Consider the following 20,487-nt stretch of genomic DNA (forward strand, 5'->3'; position numbering starts at 1 on the left):
TCCACTTTTTGTTCGGCGGTATGATAATAAAGCGTTGTTTTTTGGCTCGGTTTTTTTTTTTTTCTTACGGTGTTCACTGAAGGGGTTAACTAGTGGGACAGTTTTATAGGTCGGGTCGTTACGGACACTGCGATACTAAATATGTGTACATTTATTGTTTTTTTGTTTTTTTTTAGATAAAGAAATGTATTTATGGGAATAATATTTTTTTTTAATTTATTTATTTAGTAATTTTTTTTTTTTATTTTTTTTTTTACACATGTGGAAATTTTTTTTTTTACTTTTTTACTTTGTCCCAGGGGGGACATCACAGATCGCCGATCTTACAGTTTGCACAGCACTCTGTAAGATCGGCGATCTCACTGACATCGCTGCAGGCTTACAGAGCTGCAGGCGACCCGGAAGTACTCCCTGCAGGACCTGGATGCAGCCCCGTGGCCATTTTGGATCCAGGGACTGCAGGGAGAAGACGCTCGGTACACGGTGAACCCCCTCCCTGCGCGATGCTTCCCTGTACCGCCGGCACATCGCGATCATATTTGATCACGGTGTGCTGGGGGTTAATGTGCCGGGAGCGGTCCGTGACCGCTCCTGGCACATAGTGCCGGATGTTAGCTGCGATAGTCAGCTGACACCCGGCCGCGATCGGCCGCGCTCCCCCCGTGAGCGCGGCCGATCGCATATGACGTACTATCCCGTCACTGGGAATTAAGTCCCAGGTCACCTGGACGGGATAGTACGTCATATGGGATTAAGGGGTTAAAACCCTCCTCTGGCACCGGCACTCTGGAGCGTAGCGTCCAGCTCCATGTGTTGCTATGCGGCCGCACACTCCGCTCTGGAGTGCCGGCGCCAGAGTAGGGATTTAACCTGCGAGACACGGACGTATTTCTCGCAAGTGAGAAGTAGCCCTTGGCCTCAATCTTCCCACTGCAAGTAGGGTAATAGGATTTGGTTGATGTCGGTGTATTGCAAGCGTCCCTGCATGCCTCCTCCTCACGGCTGGGATGCTGGCGTACTCACCACTCCTTGCTGTGCTGTAAGCTCCGTGTCCTCTACTTGCTGTGCATGTTTCCTAGCATCATGCTTATGGCGTACGCGCGGGAACTTTTTGGTTCTTAAAGAGACGGTGCATTCGCTCCTAAGATGTCCCCAGCCAATATCTGGGAGGTATCTGATACTTAAAGGGACTCTTGTCAGCTCAAATTGGCAGGATATTAAAATGATTTCTTACCGGTCAGATGGGCAGCGTATCCTCTTTACGTGCGAGCGCCATGCAGTCTTCAGTGGCGCACGCGCAGTATGCTTTGCCCTACTGCGGGCAAAGCCGAAAAGCATTACTGCGTATCGTATGCACCAGCGCACTATGTCCCGGAAGTATTTCGCTGTGTTCCAGGACATAGTGCGCAGGCGCATGCGCAGTAATGCTTTTTGGCTTTGCCCGCAGTAGGGCAAAGCATACTGCGAGTGCGCCACCAAAGACTGCATGGCGCACGCGCCAACTATGGCGCACGCATACTCTTATTCCAAAAAATAATGCGGAAAACAGGGACGGACATGGTGGAGAAATAAAGAGGATACGCCGCCCATCTGACCGGTAAGAAATCATTTTAATATCCCGCCAATTTGAGCTGACAGAGTCCCTTTAAGGCACCTCCCAACCCATTGCTTTTGCATGCGTTCGCATGCAACGTTTTGAGGCGTCAAATATTGCGCAATCGTTGGCATGCGGACGATTGCAGATGATTGTGTCAAAAAAGCATTATTGTCTATGGGAATGCACTGGTATGCAAGGACATGCGTACGCATGCGTTCGATACGCCTGCGTACTTTAGACTGCGCATGTCCAGAAAATGATGTCACTGCCTCCACCATGCACATAAAAATGCAAACGCATGCCAAAACGCATTTAAACGCATGCACACGCAGCATTTTTGTTTGCGTCATGTGACAGATGGATGCGCAAGCGTAAGCATGCTTTTGCATGCGTTTTGGCATGCGTTTGCGCAAGCAGATGATATGCTGTGCACAGAAATGCTAATGTGAACCTAGCCTTAGTCCCTACCCCTATACCTGCTGTAGCAGATTTCTTTCCTAATGTGCTGTTTCACTCTGTACCTTTCCTTACACCTTCTGTGTCTGAAGCAGTACCGATTGCTAAAAACCTGCAGTGTCTGAACCAATACCTATCTCTATTTAGTTGTCGCCATGCAACATTAGTGATCTGTGTTATACACTTGCTACTTCATGGGAAGTATGCTGTGCGAATATGGCTCTGTCTGACCGGTGTGTACTTGCCCTTATGTTCGTCCTGTGTGATCCTGGTCCAGTCTGTACCTATCCTTACCCTGTCTGTTCTATGTGAACCTGCTCCTGTCTATCCTGTGGGAAACTCTGGTTCCCAGATAGTCCACACTTGTGTTTCCTGTATCCCAGTTGTACCTGCCAGTGACCCAGTTCTTCCTAAAACTGTTCCTGTCTGTCCAGTCTGAACTTGGTCCTACTTGTGTCTGCCGGCACCTGCCTGCCAGTATATCAGCCGTGCCTGCAAGTATATCAGCTGTACATCCAAAACAAATGCACTGTCAGGGTGCAGCAGACCCGATTAATGATGGCTAAAACACAGGTGAAGCAATATCGATGAAACAACCACTTTCAATCTAGTGTTGGCTGTTTGGTATTTAAGTGCACAAAAAGATAATAGTCTGTATGTGGCATTATTCACACAGGCAATGCAGAGCATCTGGCTTACAGCCTATTACTAATGCACATACAGGCGGGCTGCCCAGTGCTACCAAATGCATGCTGTGCGAACAGAGGCCACAGTATACAGAGCCATCTTGGTCCAACTGCACCCTGCAAGATAAAGTGCAAAAAAAATATCAATGTATGCAAGGTATTGGTTAATATTAGGGCCCAATATATAAGCTGGCAACGTCAAGGGTCCTTACATTTTGCCAGTCCTAATGCTAAACATCTCCTAACGCTAATCAAACAAGGCTCGCCGACACAAAAAACGGAAATTAGACCTACCAGTAATTGTATTTCCAGGAATCCATCCTGACAGCACCATTGAAGGACGTCCTTCTTACCCTCAGTGGGACAGGAACAACAAGCGGTTAAAAGGACCCTCCCCACTCCACCCACCAGTGATTTTCTAAGTACCACATCTGGATGGATGCAAAAAGAGAGTTTATTAACAGTCATGCACCAATGTTACATGACATTAGTCTATAATACAAACTTGCAGTGGGAGGGGACTAGTAGTGCTGTCAGGATGGACTCCTAGAAATACAATTACCAGTAGGTCTAATAACCGTTTTCCAGTTCATCACCTGACAGCACCATTGGAGGAATACCAAAGGATAGTAAGCTAGGATGGAACTACTGCATGTAATACTTTTCTACCAAAAGCTAACTGATCTGATGAGACATCTAATTTATAGTGTCTGGCAAAGGTAAAAAGACTGATCCAAGTCGCCGCCCTACAAATCTGCTCTGCTGAGGCTCCCCCCTTCTCTGCCCATGATGTAGCAATAGCTCGGGTCGAGTGGGCTCTAAGAATATCCGGGGGATCTTTCCCTTGGTCTGTATATGCTAGATTTATTATGGTTTTAATCCACCTAGCAATGGTTGATTTGATTTTGCTGCCTTACAACCTCTATTTGGACCCCCGTACTGTATGAACAAGTTAATGTCCCATCTCCAACGTTCCGTCGCCCCCAGGTATTTTAGAACAGTCTAACGTCAAGGTTATGGTAGACCCCTTCCTTCATGTTTCTAGGGTATTGGCAGAATGAGGGAAGAATTATCTCCTGATTTATATTTGTTGAGGACACTACTTTGCGGAGGAAGCCTGGGTTAAGTCTTAAGGCCCCGTCACACATAGCGACGCTGCAGCGATACCGACAACGATCCGGATCACTGCAGCGTCGCTGTTTGGTCGCTGGAGAGCTGTCACACAGACCGCTCTCCAGCAACCAACGATGCCGGTAACCAGGGTAAACATCGGGTAACTAAGCGCAGGGCCGCGCTTAGTAACCCGATGTTTACCCTGGTTACCATCCTAAAAGTAAAAAAACAAACAGTACATACTTACCTACTGCTGTCTGTCCCCGGCGCTCTGCTCTGCACTCCTCCTGTACTGTCTGTGTGAGCACAGCGGCCGGAAAGCAGAGCGGTGACGTCACCGCTCTGCTTTCCGGCTGACCGACGCTCACAGCCAGTACAGGAGGAGAGCAGAGCACAGCGCCGGGGATAGACAGCGGTAGGTAAGTATGTACTGTTTGTTTTTTTACTTTTAGGATGGTAACCAGGGTAAACATCGGGTTACTAAGCGCGGCCCTGCGCTTAGTAACCCGATGTTTACCCTGGTTACCAGCGAAGACATCGCTGAATCGGCGTCACACACGCCGATTCAGCGATGTCAGCGGGACCTCAACGATCAAAAAATGGCCCAGGCCATTCCGACACGACCAGCGATCTCACAGCAGGGGCCTGATCGCTGGTACGTGTCACACATAGCGAGATCGCTACTGAGATCGCTGTTGCGTCACAAAACTTGTGACTCAGCAGCGATCTCGCTAGCGATCTCGCTATGTGTGACGGGGCCTTTAAGACTATTCTGTCGTCAAAGATCTGAAGATATGGATCTTGAATGGATAGAGCCTGCATCTCCCCAATCTTTTAGCTGACGTGATGGCAATTAGGAAGGCTGTTTTAAGGGAGAGATTGGCTATGTCCATATCTTCTGATAACAAGTACGGGGTTTTACACAGGGTATTAAAGACCAAGTTTAGGTCCCAAGGAGGAGTTGATCTCCTTACAAGTGGTCTCATTCTCTGTGTGGCCCTGGAGAATCTTGCTATCCAAGGATGGGAGGCTAGTGACATATCAAAAAAGACGCTAAGCTCTGCAATCTGTACTTTTAAAGTACTAGTCCACAGGCCCTTTTCAAAACCGAGTTGTAGGAAGTCGAGGATTCTGGGAATGTCGGGTTTTGAAGTATCCACAGGAACTTCACCTAAGGCCGGGATCACACATGTGAGAAACACGTCCGTGTCTCGCATGTGAAATCCAAGCTGTGGCGCCGGCACTTTGGAGCGGAGCGTGCGGCTGCATAGCAACACATGGAGCCGCACGCTCTGCTCTGGAGTGCCGGCGCCAGAGCTTTGATTTCACATGCGAGACACAGACGTGTTTCTCGCATGTGTGATCCCGGCCTAAGAATAATGCTTCCAGATTTTGCTATAGATTGCTGAGGTCACCGGCTTCCTGCTTGCCTGGAGTGTGGTAATGACATCCTCTGACAGGCCTCTGGATCTTAGGGTTCGCCGTTCAGGATCCAAGCAGATAGGTGTAGAGAGTCTGGATTGTTGTGGAACACTGGCCCTTGGATTAGAAGGTCCTGCATTTTTGGTAGTAAGAGTGTTCTCTCTGTTGACATTCTGGATAGTAGAGAGAACCAGCTCCTTTTTGGCCAAAAGGGAACCACCAGGATTACTGTTGCTCTTTCGTCCCGTATCTTCCTGAGTGTCTTCGGTGTCAGAGGAAGAGGCGGAAATGCGTACAGGAGACCTTCTCCCCAATGCTGAGACAAAGCGTAGACTCCTGCGGCTACATCTATAGGATTGAGAGAAAAAAGAGAAAAAAAATTCTCTGGTCTTCGGATTTGACCTAGTGGCAAAAAGATCCACCTGAGGTGTTCCCCACTGCTGGCACAGAGTGCAGAATATTTCTGGATTTATTTCCCATTCTCCGGGATCTACAGGCGTTCTGCTCAAGAAGTCTGCTACTTGATTTTTGGGCCTTCCAGGTGAACCACCGAGATCGATTTGACAGATTTCTCCACTCATCTGAAGATCTGGTCTGCTAGGTGTTGCAGCTGTGGATGTCTCGGACCTCCTTGGTGTCTTAGAAATGCTACTGCTGTCACATTGTCGGACAGTATCCTTACATGTCTGTCTCTGACTTGTGACTGGGCTTGGTATAGCACCTTCCAGATTGCATACAGCTCCTTGAAATTTGAGGACTCCACTCCCCCTGGTAGTGTGTCCTTCCTATATGTCCGCCCCATCTGAACTGGCGTCTGTGGTAACAGTGACACAGGGATAGATGACCCATGGAACCCCCACCTTTAGGTTATCCGGTGTGGTCCACCAGGTTGGGGATTTCTTTCCTGACGGAGAAACAATCATTTTCTTCTCCAGAGAATCCTGCCTCCTGTTCCAAGATCTCAAAATCTCTTTCTGCAACCCTCGCAAGTGGAACTGGTGACATTTCACACAGGGTATACATGCCGTCATTAAGCCCAGAATCCTCATTGCTTCTCTTATGGACTGAGTACTCTTTCTGAATTGGTGTATGCACCTGATCAAGGCCTTTTGTCTGTCTTCTGGTAGATGCTCCGGCGTTGGAATCTAATATGACTCCCAAAAATTTCATTCTGGAATTTGGGACTAGGCATGATTTTTTCCAATTCACAATCCACCCAAGATCTTGTAGAATGGAGAGTGTGAAGCTGCAGTCTATTTTGAGAAGTTTCTCCAACCTCGCCATTTTCAGAAAGTCGTCCAGATATGGCACTATGGCAATACTCTGGTTCCTTAGATAGGCTACTACCTCTGACATTAGTTTGGTAAATATTCTGGGTGCTGAAGCAAGACCGAAGGGGAGACACGTGAACTGGAAGTGATACATTACTCCTTTGTTCATCAGGGCGAATCTCAGAAACTTTTGATAGGAAGCGTGTATTGGGACATGGTAGTATGCATTGCTTAGATCTAAGCATGTCTTTGTCTATGAGAGGCATTGTGGACCTTATAGATTCCATCCTGAATCTTTTGTACCTGATCCACCTGTTCAAGGGTTTTAAATTTATAATCGTTCGGGAGTCTCCCGAAGGCTTTTTTATTGCGAACAAGTGAGAATAATGGCCCTTGCCTCTTTCCGAGATGGGTACCGGGATGATTGCCTTTAATGGTACCATCACACTGAGCAACTTTCCAACGAGAACGACAACGATCCGTGACGTTGCAGCGTCCTGGATAGCGATCTCATTGTGTTTGACACGCAGCAGCGATCAGGATCCTGCTGTGACATCGCTGGTCGTAGCTAGAAGTCCGGAACTTTATTTGGTCGTCAGGTCGGCGTGATTCATCATGTTTGACAGCAAAAGCAACGATGCCTGCAATGTTTTTTCATGGAGCGAACAACCAGCGAGAACGATAAGTACGTCACTGGATCGCTCCTGCATCATTCTGCTGTTGCCGTGTTTGACGTCTCCTAGCGACCTAAACAGCGACACTGCAGCAATCGGCTCGTTGTCTATATCACTGCAGCGTCGCTTAATGTGACGGTACCTTTACTCTAACTCCTGGATGTTTGTCCACATAGGGTAGTCTAAGAGAGGACAGGGTCTGGTTACTACAAATCTTTCTGAGGGACGGTTGGAGAACTCTAGTTGGTACCCCTGAGAAATTACCTGCAGAATCCAAGGATTTTGGGATATTTTCTGTCAACCCACTAGAAATTTCTGTAACCGACCTCCCACCTTGATGTCATTTATCTGGCTTTCCTGCACCTGTATTTGGGAAGATGGAGTCTCTACCCTTTCCACCCTTGGGATAAGACCACCTCCCCGACTTCCCTTTCCCTCTGTAGTCTGTCTTCTGACTAGGTTGGGATCTACGAAAGAGCTGGAACTTTTTTGTGTTCTTCTCAGGGAACCCTTTCTTTTTAACTGAGGCTTTTTCTAAAATGTCATCTAGAATAGGCCCAAATACTTTACTCCCTGAGAATGGGATTCCACACAGTTTATTTTTTGATTGGATATCCCCTGACCAAGTCTGTAGCCAGATAGCTCTTCTGGCCGCGTTGGACAAAGACTCGCTTCTGGCGGCAAAGCGTACAGATTCTGCTGAAACGTCCGCCATAAAGTCTGTTGCGAGTTTTAGTAACGGAAGGGATTTGAGAATAACATCTCTGGAAGTCTTAGCTTTGAGATGTTCCTCCAAATCGTCTATCCACAAATGCATGGACCGGGCTACCGATGTTGCCGCTATATTGACCCGTATTTTTGCCGCTGGATTCCCAGGTTCTCTTGAGCAGTCCATCTGCTTTGCGGTCCATTGGATCCTTTAAAGCGGAGGAGTCTTCAAATGGAATTGACGTCTTCTTTGCCACGTTTGCTAATGGCACATCAATCTTGGGAACTTCATCCCACACTTTAATAGCCTCTGGATTATAAGGTAAACGGAGTCTGAAGTCTCTAGGTACTACTAGTCTCTTTTCCACTTCCTGTCACTCTTCCAAAATCATGGAACGAATATGATTGTTCACTGGAAACACTTTCGTGACTTAAGCATGTATACTGCCAAACATTTCATCTTGAATTGAGGTTTTCTCTGGCGTGTCCTGTAACTGAATGGTGCTACGTACAGCATGTAGGAGTTCATCCGTAACTGCCGCCGAGAAGAGATACCTCTTTCCGCTTCCTAATGGTTCCTCTCTTCTTTCTTGGTCTGATTCCTCTGAATCCTCTTCCTCCGAAGGACTAGTCTCTGGGTCTTTTCCGCGATGTTTGCGATTCTGTCTCGCTGGTGTGGGGAAGATTCAGGCTCGAGATGGATGCCTGAACTTCCTGACGTATTATTGTTCTCATATTGGTTAACAAAGTAGTCTGCTCTTCCCCAATGATTTTAGATGTGAGTGACTTGCATAGTGGCTTTCGCCAATTCTTCGGGAATCTAGCTGCACAAATAGGGCATTTACTTTTTCTGGATTTTTTCTTTTCAGGCGCAGGGATGGGAGGCTCAGCCTAAAATACATAGAGATCCTAGTATGTAGGGGAGTAGGGGAATAGAAAGAAGCATTGTGGTATGGCTTTGATTAGCCTACTCACATGCCCCTGTGGCTGATCTGGCCCCTCAGGTCTGGCTGCCTCCTCCATTGTGGTAATACCTTAGCCGGGGTGCTCCTTATCAGGATGGCCGGCGGCATATAGACCCCCATACATTGTTTATATGTTTTACCTGGTTGATTCTGCCCTCCTTACCGCGTCCTCGCGGCTGACTGTGCTGACAGGCCTCTCCTGAGGCCAGCGCTGCTGCCGGTGTCCCGCTCTCCGGCACTCGTCGCGACCGGAAGTGACGCAGCCGCTGTACCTGCAGGCGGCTGTCGCTGATGGAGGCGGCTTCCGCTGATGGAGCGGCCGCATGCTGCAATCGGCCGCTGTGCTGGAAGTGGCCGCCGCACTCACCCCCCAGCAGACAAGCACCCGGACCGAGAGCCCCCTGTACGGAGGAAGCGGACCCGATCCCAGAAGCAGAGCTACACTGGGGAGGCTGAGGGACCCCCCATGGCAGGTATCAGCCGCACATAACTTGCAGCGGGGAAGGGAAAGGCTGGGCCCCCCGATCCCCACCATCTGCACAGCACCTTTGGAGGGAAAGCTTGCCATTCCTATCCACAGTGGGACAGGAAAAACACTGGTGGGTGGAGTGGGGAGGCTCCTTTTAACCGCTTGTTGTTCCTGTCCCACTGAGGGTAAGAAGGACATCCTCCAATGGTGCTGTCAGGTGGTGAACTGGAAAGAAGACTTAAAAAATCCTCCAAAGATTTTTCGGCATTGCCTGTGTGAATAATGCCACATACAGACTAGTATCTTTTTGTGCACTTAAGTACCAAACAGCCAACACTAGATTGAAGTGGTTGTTTCATCGATATTGTTGCACCTGTGTTTCTGCCATAATAATAATATAATAATAATAATAATAATTTTATTTATATAGCGCCAACATATTCCGCAGCGCTTTACAAATTATAGAGGGGACTTGTACAGACAATAGACATTACAGCATAACAGAAATACAGTTCAAAACAGATACCAGGAGGAGTGAGGGCCCTGCTCGCAAGCTTACAAACTATGGGGAAAAGGGGAGACACGAGAGGTGGATGGTAACAATTGCTTTAGTTATTCGGACCAGCTATAGTGTAAGGCTCGGGTGTTCATGTAAAGCTGCATGAACCAGTTACCTGCCTAAGTATGTAGCAGTACAGACACAGAGGGCTAATACTGCATAAAGTGTATGAGAACATGATGCGAGGAACCTTTTTTTTTTTTTTTTTTTATTATAAATAGGCCACACAGGGATCGTTAGGTTAATGCATTGAGGCGGTAGGCCAGTCTGAACAAATGAGTTTTTAGGGCACGCTTAAAACTGTGGGGATTGGGGATTAATCGTATTAACCTAGGTAGTGCATTCCAAAGAATCGGCGCAGCACGTGTAAAGTCTTGGAGACGGGAGTGGGAGGTTCTGATTATTGAGGATGCTAACCTGAGGTCATTAGCGGAGCGGAGGGCACGGGTAGGGTGGTAGACTGATACCAGGGAGGAGATGTAGGGTGGTGCTGAGCCATGGAGTGCTTTGTGGATGAGGGTAGAAGTTTTGTACTGGATTCTGGAGTGGATGGGTAGCCAGTGTAATGACTGGCACAGGGTAGAGGCATCGGTGTAACGGTTGGTGAGGAATATGATCCTGGCTGCAGCATTCAGGACAGATTGGAGCGGGGAGAGTTTTGCAAGAGGGAGACCGATTAGTAGAGAGTTACAATAGTCCAGACGAGAATGAATAAGTGAAACAGTCAGAGTTTTTGCAGAGTCGAAAGTAAGAAAAGGGCGAATTCTAGAAATGTTTTTGAGATGCAGGTAAGAAGAGCGAGCCAGTGATCGGATGTAGGGGGTGAATGAAAGGTCAGAATCAAGGATGACCCCAAGGCAGCGGGCATGTTGCTTTGGAGTAATGGTGGAACCGCACACGGAGATGGCAATGTCAGGCAAAGGTAGGTTAGTAGTGCCATACTGCCATAATTAATCGCATCCGCTGCACCCTGCCAGTGCATTTGTTTTGGAGGCCAGAGCAGGTGGTCATCTCTGCTTCTTTCTCTGTGACTTTTTGGAAAATTTTTGGGAGGATTTTTTAAGTCCTCCTTTTGTGTTGTGAGCCTCGTTTGATTAGCGTTAGGAGATGTTGTGGTGATGTTCTGTTGTGGTGGTGGTCTCCGCCAGCTATGGCTTCCAGCACCTCCAAACTGGTGGTAGCTCCCTTCTTGCCCTGGCCCACTCTGTAAGGGCGGTTTCACACTTCAATGGCTCCGGTACGTGAGGTGACAGTTTCCTCACGTACCGGAGACACTGACTCACGTAGACACATTAAAATCAATGTGTCTCTGCACATGTCAGTGTGTTTTCACCGACCGTGTGTCCGTTTGGAAAACACGGAGACATGTCAGTGTTCGTGGAAGCGCACGGATCACACGGACCCATTAAAGTCAATGGGTCCATGTAAAACACGTACCGCACACGGATGTTGTCCGTGTGCAGGCCGTGTGCCGTGCAGGAGACAGCGCTACTGAAAGCGCTGTCCCTCCCCCGGCGTGTGGTGCTGAAGCCGGAATTCATCCCTTCTTTCCAGCATCGTTCGCATGTGACCGCTCACACAGCACAGGCTGCAGCCGCTGAGAGGAGACATCGCTGGAGCTGGGTGTCGGTGAGTATTTCCTGGCAAGCGGAAGGGGAGGGGGGGGGGGGCGCACAGGGGATTGGAGGCGGGAGGGGACGCAAAAACTTTATTTTTAGGGGGAAAGAAAAAAAAACGATTATTCATTCCTTCTTTCCAGCAAACGCTGCTGGGCAGAAGGGATGAATTCCGGCTTCAGCACCGCACGCAGGGGACAGCGCTTAACTGTAGCGCTGTCTCCTGCACGGTCCGTGTGGTCCTCAGTCGGCACACGGGCGGCACACGGCTGCCGCACGTGTGCCACACTGATGTGCTACATAAGCACACGGACACATGGACATGGATAATTCCGGTACCGATTTTCCCGGTACCAGAATTATCTGGACGTGTGGGACAGGCCTAAGATGAGGGATGACAAAGAAAAAAATTATGTTTTGAATGCAAAATCATAATGAAAACATTACAAAAAAAAATGAAAAAGTTACCACTTACGGGCGAAGATCAATCACTGGGGCAAAAAACTAGAGCCGGTCATAATAGAGGCATGGCCTTTTTTTCAGGGCAACACCACCGCTCTGGAAAGAAAAGTGGAATATACTAGAATGATAAAATAATGTAGGTAAAGGATGCTGTATGCAATAACATGTATAGTGTGTGGTCTCATCTCAGTGCTGGCATGGTGTTTATTTTTTTTTTTAAGTTGAGTGAAAAATGTTTGTTGGGTGCTTTGATTTTGTTTTGGTTGAAAAAAAAATGCAGATGAGAACAGAATCATTGACGAACAATCAATAGTCAGAGTGCAATAGGATTTGTTATCGGATTCCTCTGGGAGATGAGTATGAGCCCTAGGAGTGCGTGCACACAACGTGTTTTTCAGATGGATTTTGAAAGGAACCTGCCTGGAAAAGTGTTAAACACATGAAGAAAGAATGTTTGTGCAACAATGTAAAAATCAATGACGTTTTTCACTTATTTTAACCTCCTCAGGCTTCAAAACTGGGAAGCAGCTGAGAGAAGTGTCGTGTTTATTCCTCAAGAATTATAATAATATGTACAATGAAGACATAAGAAAATAATGGCGGAGAAGCCACCACAAAAAATGTCAGAGGCTTTGTTAAAAAAAGACATTTCAGGAAAAACACCAAGATGTGTGCAAATATCCTATGGGTATGTTCACACGTGGCATTTTGTAAACTGCGTGTTTGGTGCCCAACATACCCATATCGTATGCCACGGTTTTCCTGTCAGCCTTCAGGTTTCTGGTGCAGAGAAAAACCACGGCAAAAACGCAACGTGTGAACATAGCCAAAGGGTATTTCTACATAGAAGGGTTTCCTTCTGGAAACTTTTCTGTAAAAAAAAAACCTCAATGGAAACAATGAATTATTTTGGTGCTTTTTCCACACATTTTCGTGCCTCAGATATTTTTTTCTGCTTCGTTTCAGCTTTGGAGCCTTTTTTCAAGCAGAAACGCCCTAAATATTGACGTGTTGCTTCTTTTTCCGCGTGGTAAACCAGCACTATGGCGACTATAGGCGCATATTCATATGTGAATAAATGCAGGGAGTTATTTAGAGGGTATTCGAAAAGCGATAAAAGCGGCCCCAGCACTGAATACTCCTCCTACAGAACCCACTATGCTGTAACTGCAGTGAGAGTTATTTTTTTCTGTCACGGTTTGGAAAACCTTTGACTTCTGGAACTCCAGCATGGAAAAGCGCATGAAGCCGCGACCTGGCCAGCACGACATCGCAGTACATGCGACAGGGCGGCCCTAAGCCATAGATTGCGGTACCGCGCTCTGCTCACTGTGTGTGCTGTCACATATGGCACGCAGCGGCTCTCAGCTCCAGCACCGCATGGGATCCCGTGCCCTCATCCAACATGGCGCTGACTAGTCTCATCTAACACGCCTCCTCTGCCTTCTACACCAATCAGAAAGCCGGCTTGTTGTTTCCCAGCCTTAGGCCCCTCCCACCGCGGCGGCGGCGCTGAGCAGTGCCCGGATTGTTCCCGCCTCCTCCCCTTGGCCGTCCGCAGACGTCATCCTCCTCGTCACCGTCAAGAAAGAGAGCGGAGCGGCGGGCTGAGTGAAAGCGAAGTGTTGTTATTGTTGCCGTGCTCCGCGTCTCTCTCCTTCCCGGGAGCTGCCATACCTCTGCGCGGTGAGTGCCTCTTGTGTCCCAGCAGCGGCTCCAACGGACAATGGGAGCAACGGCACATGTCACCCGGCTGCCGGACAAAGCCTGTGAGAGGGCACATGTACGGGGTCTCTGCTCCCCGCCGGGCAGGGGGCCGGGCTCTCCTACAGGCTGGGACTAAAGTTGTAGTGATCGGGCAGATCTCCCCGCGCGGGCTGAGCGTTACATGGGACTGCGTGTGTGGCAGAGCCGTGTACACGGCACCCCTGACGCTGCTTCTCCCAGGACCTGCTGTGTAGTGCTGTCGGGTTATAGTTAGCCGTCGTGTATCGGTAGATGGGGGTGAATGACGACTTTCTCCACTATTGTCGCCCCATTGTCTGTCTGTCCTTCCAGCAGGTACATAGTGAGGCCTCAGGGGTCCGTTCTGTATCCGAGGGTCACATTCAGGCTGCACTCACATGTCACAGTGCGGAGCACAGAATGACTTGTGGCCCACAGGTTTCCTGACCCAAACTGGCATCTTAGGGCCCCGTTACGTGTCCGTGTCTCCGGTGCGTGGGGCATCCGTTGTTTTCATGGATATTACACGCACCCATTATAAGCTATGGGGCTGCACACATCTGTGTGTTTGCAGGAACCGCGTGTGCGACCACACAGATAAGGGCCGATACAGCACATGGAGGGCATCAGTGTACAGTGTGTGCCGTCCAGTGGTTGCCTTTCTTGCTGCTGCATCACATTGTTGACTCATGTGCTGTCTGTGATCTATTAGTATACCCAAGTCTTTTTCACACGTGCTGTTGCTTAGTTCTATTCCTCCCATTCTATAGATGCAATTTTCATTTTTCTCGCCCAGATGTGGAAACACAGGAGAAGTTTTCTGAAGCCATACCAGAAGGAAAAAAGGGTGGCACACTGATCCAAAACACTTTCCGGTGCTGGTATTATATGGATGTGGAAGGGCCTTTTATAGGCATATATGAGGCTGTCAAGTTCGGGTCAGATCTGCAGCCGGCCTGGAAATCGCAGTCCATATACGAACCGTGAAACCTGCACATGTGAATACAGCCTGTTAACGCATTCTAATAGCTAGTGCAAACTAACCAAGGAAGATGAGGCAAATTTTTTACATCGCCACATCTTCCTAGGCGCTAGCAAGACACCCGTTTGGATGTTGCACCTAAAACTGGCACAACCCACTAATAAATCTGGCGCATTTTTAGAGTCTCCAACTCCTCCATTTTTCACTGCAGTCCTGACACAATGTTAGGAAAGGGTCTGCCTCTGATCTTCAGTAGGGCTCATCAGTTGACATAAATATGATTAGTCGGTGTAGAGACAGCATGCATCATCATCACTGCAGCGATGACATTGCACCAGGCCTACTAGTCAGAAGATTAATAGTAAGAGACCTAGCACTCAACTTTAGGTAAGATGCAGCAGGAAAAATTTATTGTAGTAAATACAGGAAAACGTTTCGGTCAATTGTGACCTTCATCGGTTACAGGAGGTTATTAAATGAAAGCCGTTAACGGGAATTATAATCGCTGCACGATCATATATCAAAATTAGTTCAGCGTGGTTGTTGTAGGCAAACCTGCTATGAGCAAATAGGAAGATTCCTGGAGCTGCAGTGCTCTCAGACGCGGCATCCACCGCTTGTCAAGCAGTTACCGGCTTTCATTTAATAACCTCCTGTAACTGATGAAGGTCACAATTGACCGAAACGTTTTCCTGTATTTACTACAATAGATTTTTTCTGCTGCATCTTACCTAAAGTTGAGTGCTAGGTCTCTTACTATTAATCTATATGGTTTGGGAACCTGTCCTTAGCACCCCTTCTCTAGTAGTTCTCACGGTTAAATTTTCTACTAGTCAGAAGAGGCATGCCAGCTTGTAGGAGGAACGTCACAGGGCTCTGGTCAGCCACGGACTACCAACATGGCCGCAGGGATATGCCACTCTTTTTTTGCTCAACTTTATTCATCAGGCTTCTGTTCTTAGTAAGGCCTTATATACATTAGATAAGTCGTCTGAACCTACCAATATTGGCGGGATCGACAGGATATATTGTATATGAGGCCATCCACCTGCCCTGAAATGTTAGGGGACATAAGGATCGGCTGGTTGGAATCTAGTCTCCCAATCCTTCTATATGGGAGATAATCTACTGCCATATGATTTTGGCAGCAGCTCTTACGTCGAGAACACGTAGCATTCCCGTGCATGGGGGAATTCGATTGATCGACTGACCACTATCTAACGTGTGTGGTCGGGTGAGAAATGTACCTCTTCCTGCAGAGCATGGAACATCTGGTGACCTCAGCCTTCCATATTTAGCAGGACGTTCATCGCTGGGTTACTCCTAATATGAGCCTGTTGCAGTCGTGCCCATAAGGAGGACAGGGGCTTTCTTTGAATCTACCAGGAGCTTTATTTGCAGATTTTATCGCGTTTGATGGGGAAAAAACTAAACACGGTCTAACCTTTATTTTTTTTCCTCTGATTTGTAATTTAAAGGGAATATTTTGGCAAATCCGAGAATTTAAATGGTTTGGTTAAGATTCTTTTTAAATGGTCATAAAGCTGGGAAGGCAATGAAGTAACAGTCCGCCAGTTGTTTGGCTGGTCTTTGTGAATTATTATGCAGGAACGGTGGGTTGTAACTGTCGCATGCCTGGCATGTCGTCACCTCTGACAGTTCGCATGTGATTCACTAGAAGAAGGAAAGTGCTGGAATGGCAGGGACTTACCAGATATGTTATTTTGTTATCTTATCGCCTGTCTTGCTTTGTGGCCATTTTTCCAATTCTTGGAACAACCCCTGTACTGAGAGGGAAGACAAGAAAAAGAATCCCTCTATAAAAATAGCACCAGAAACTTGTTGACTTGAATGGGGCATCCTACAGTAACAGCTGTACATTCCTTCAGGGATCAGCACCATAAATTAGTCCTGGGTTAAGGCGTTGGCTATATGGACAGTTTATTAGGCACTTGTCAATGGTGCTTTTATAGGTAAAATGCCCCAAATGTATGTTCATACAATGAGCACATTCTTTCTAATGTTATATATATTCTATGTACATCTACATCAGTCATCTAACCTGTCATTGTTGACTTGCAGGCCAGAATGTACATGCAAAGTGCCACAGACCAGTCACAGCAGAGCTGACACACATCTGAAAAATCAAGATGGATAAATGTAGGCATGTGGGTCGATTACGACTCGCTCAGGACCATTCAATATTAAACCCTCAAAAATGGCACTGTGTGGATTGTAACACTACAGAATCTGTGTGGGCCTGCCTGGGCTGTGCCCACGTGGCATGTGGTCGATACATTGAAGAGCACGCACTGCGACACTTTCAGGAAAGCAAGCATCCGATGGCACTGGAGGTGAACGAACTGTATGTATTCTGTTACCTCTGTGATGATTACGTTCTCAATGACAATGCCACTGGTGACCTTAAACTTTTACGCAGCACATTATGTGCGATCAAAAGTCAAAACTATGACTGCACAACACGCAGTGGTCGGACTTTGCGGTCAATGGTAGCTGTCGATGACTCGTATAGTTCTCATCAAGGTGCTAAAGCACTTCTTCAAACTGAAGACCTCACGTTTACGGCTCTTTGGCATCGAAGACACGCACTCTTGGGGAAAGTTTTTAGATCATGGTTGGCTTTGACACCAAGAGGTAAACAAAGGTTAGAAGAAGAATGCCTCAGGGAGAAGACTGAGAAGAAACGAGAGGAAGCCAGGAAAAGGCGCCAGATGCAAAAGCACAAATTAAAAGAAGAGATGGAAAGTAGCCCCCCAAGAAAGAGCTACCGCTTGCAACAACAAATGCAAACACCTAAGACGTTGCCACTAACAAAACAAAAAATCCACCAAAAAACTTTATCTAGCAAAAAACAAAAAACATCACAAGCTACCTCTGATGTACGTAAAAAAAAATTGCGTGATTCTCCTATGAAAAGGAAGCCCACTTTGACCCCTGGGGTGACAGGACTGAGGAACCTTGGCAACACTTGCTATATGAACTCTATTCTACAAATCTTAAGTCACTTGCACGTGTTCCGGGAATGTTTCTTACAGCTTGATCTCAGTCAAACTCAGGAGATATTGGCAGCCACAGCCAATGGAAAAGACAGATCTTTGAGCCAAATCTCTCCTGCTACATACTTCTCTAGAAGAGCTAAAAAGCACACAAAAGTGGAGAGGTCTTTGCTAAAGCGCCATAGCTCTTCATCTGGCCTTAGTGGCGGAGCATCAAAGAGTCGAAACATGGAACTCATTCAACCTAAGCCTAGCTCAACGCACATTTCTCTTTGTCATGAATTGCATACTCTCTTCCAAGTCATGTGGTCCGGTAAGTGGGCACTAGTCTCCCCCTTTGCCATGCTTCATTCAGTCTGGAGGCTGATCCCAGCCTTTCGTGGATATGCACAGCAAGATGCTCAGGAATTCCTTTGTGAACTTTTGGATAAAGTACAACAAGAACTGGAGACCAGTGGGACCAGGTACCAAACCCTGATTCCCAGCTCTCAGAGGAAACTCGTTAAACAAGTCCTGAATGTGGTCAATAACGTCTTTCATGGACAGCTTCTCAGTCAGGTATGTCAATCACCACCACCATGATAGTTGGCAGCGTGGAGTGAACATATGTCTTGTGTACAGTCACTGTGATGTCATGTCTTGGCGTTAATGATGTCACAGCAGGCAGTCTACATATGATTTTTGAGATCTTGCCAAAGGCATTTTTTGTTTTCAGCAAATACGCATGGTCATTTCCTAATCCTACATATGCGTGTTAGAATTTTCTTATCTTTTCAGTGTATTTCTTGTGTTTCTCAGTGTCCTTAAATAGGAAGCTTCATTTACTATCAGAGGGTGAAAGCAGGTGATGTGATAATACTAAAATATTGAAGATGTAATTCAGATATCATATTAGAAAACTGCACAATTTTCCACCTTGTTAGTCATGCTTCACTCCCCTACAGCAGTTTGAAATAAATCTTGGACCACCATAGAACCTCATGTTTAGCTCATTAGGGCGCGAGTGGGTGCGACAAAATTATGGCCATGTGATTGTTATTGATGGCATAGCCTTATGGGAGATTGATATGAGACCAGTGGGACTCCGACTCCCAGCAGCTCTGCCAATCTGCTAACTGAAAGGGGTCCACAGTTTGCCAGGCGCCACTCCATCTTATGGCTGTACCTATTGTTCTTTCTCATTAGAGGAGGCAGCACTGATATGGCTGCGATGTGGGCAAAAATCGGGGCCATGTGCAGCCTTTGCAGTTTTCAGTTTTACTAAATGGGCACATAAAATGAGTGGGACTGAGCTTCAGTATCAGTCACAGCTGCAAACCATTGTACAGCACTGTACCTGGAAAACAAGCATCCCTTCAATGAGCAGATTGGGTGCTGGCAGGACACCATCAGTCCGATATTAATGTCTTAGGCTACACCATCAATAGCAAATGCCTTTTAAAGAGAATCTGTCAGCAGGTTTTTGCCATGTAATCTGAGGAGAGCATGATGGGGGTGTTAAGACACTGAACTTAATGATGTGATACTTATTAGGCTGTGTGCTGTTGTGTACTTAGACTGAAGGTTTTTTCACCTTGTGATCATCATTGCTCAGACTATAGAACTACATGAGCCTTGGTCTGACTCTGCCACCCTCCTGTGATAAACAGCTCACGGTGTATAGCTTGTACATGGAGAGCTTGGCGTGGGCAGCTTTCTCAGCTCTGCTGCATTGCTAAATCTAAAAACTGTGTCAGAACTAGAGTTGAGTGAATTTTTCAAAAGTTGGTTGTGATTACAATCGGTGCCGAATATTGTTTTTGCAATATTTGCCGTACACAGCCGAACGTCCATGGAAGTAAAAATGAACGAATATGTTCGGAACCAATCATCAAACATAAATTCGCCATGCATAGGTTACCAATATGGCAAATTCATATACAGCGGCTGATTCCGAACATATTCACTCAACTCTAGTCAGAGCTGCTGCTCCCAGTACAGATTCCCTTTAAAAAGCACATTCCATGATATGCCAGGGACACCTTGCCTTGAAAACTCTTATCTTTTGTATGGCACTGACATAGGACTGCTGTTCTCTGGTGTCTACACTATACACACACTATAAGGCCTTGTTTAGACATCCATGAATCATGTTTTCTGTCTGTGAGGCCGTTCACGTGTCCGTGTGTCTGCAAAAAAAATTGTTGAAAATTTGTTGTGATATTCCTGACCCAAGTTATGGATCAAAATTACTCAATTCAAGTCCGTGGGTCAGTGAAAATCACAAATGGCCAACAGATGGCATCCTTGTGCATTCTGTGAAACACTGATGGAAATCTGATTGATCACACTGAGACGGGGACCATTTTTTTGCATACTCGAAAAATCCCTGCCGTCTGAATGAGGGGTCCAAGATGCCTTTCTTCCTGTTTCTCACAGCGCTGCCATACAGGAATGTGTGGCCTCCTTTGTGGACAGGTTATCTTTTCTTTGCCCCTTGGATGTTCTGAGGTCATTTTCTCTTTAATAGGCATCAGGAAAGTCTTTGGGTGGCATTGCCCCATATCTGGGCACTGTATAAGGCTGGTTCCCGTGGATTTAGTTTGTGGAGGATTTGTCTTGTAGTGGCTTCACTGGGGTGTTTGATCAATTAGACTCTTTGGGGCACCACTGTCTGAAGGATTTATAGAACGGGCCTTGTATATGGGCAGCTCTGTCCACTCTTCCCCCAGCAGCCATGGATTTTAATTGTTTAACCTTTTCATTGGAAGGGGCTCGGTTCAGCC

The 20,487-nt window shown here is 47.0% G+C and overlaps 1 protein-coding gene across 1 annotated transcript in view; it reads left to right on the plus strand.

Annotated features, from left to right (window-relative positions):
- Positions 1 to 13,555: 13,555 nt before the first annotated feature.
- Positions 13,556 to 20,487, plus strand: part of USP44 (ubiquitin specific peptidase 44) — a 37,530-nt gene continuing 30,598 nt past the window's right edge. The window contains exons 1-2 of the mRNA XM_069764711.1: positions 13,556 to 13,684; positions 16,788 to 18,280. Coding sequence (XP_069620812.1) covers positions 16,856 to 18,280 — 1,425 coding nt within the window. The 5' untranslated portion in view covers positions 13,556 to 13,684; positions 16,788 to 16,855. The remainder of the gene's footprint in view (positions 13,685 to 16,787; positions 18,281 to 20,487) is intronic.

This window comes from Ranitomeya imitator, chromosome 4 (assembly GCF_032444005.1).
Source record: "Ranitomeya imitator isolate aRanImi1 chromosome 4, aRanImi1.pri, whole genome shotgun sequence".
Taxonomy (NCBI): domain Eukaryota; kingdom Metazoa; phylum Chordata; class Amphibia; order Anura; family Dendrobatidae; genus Ranitomeya; species Ranitomeya imitator.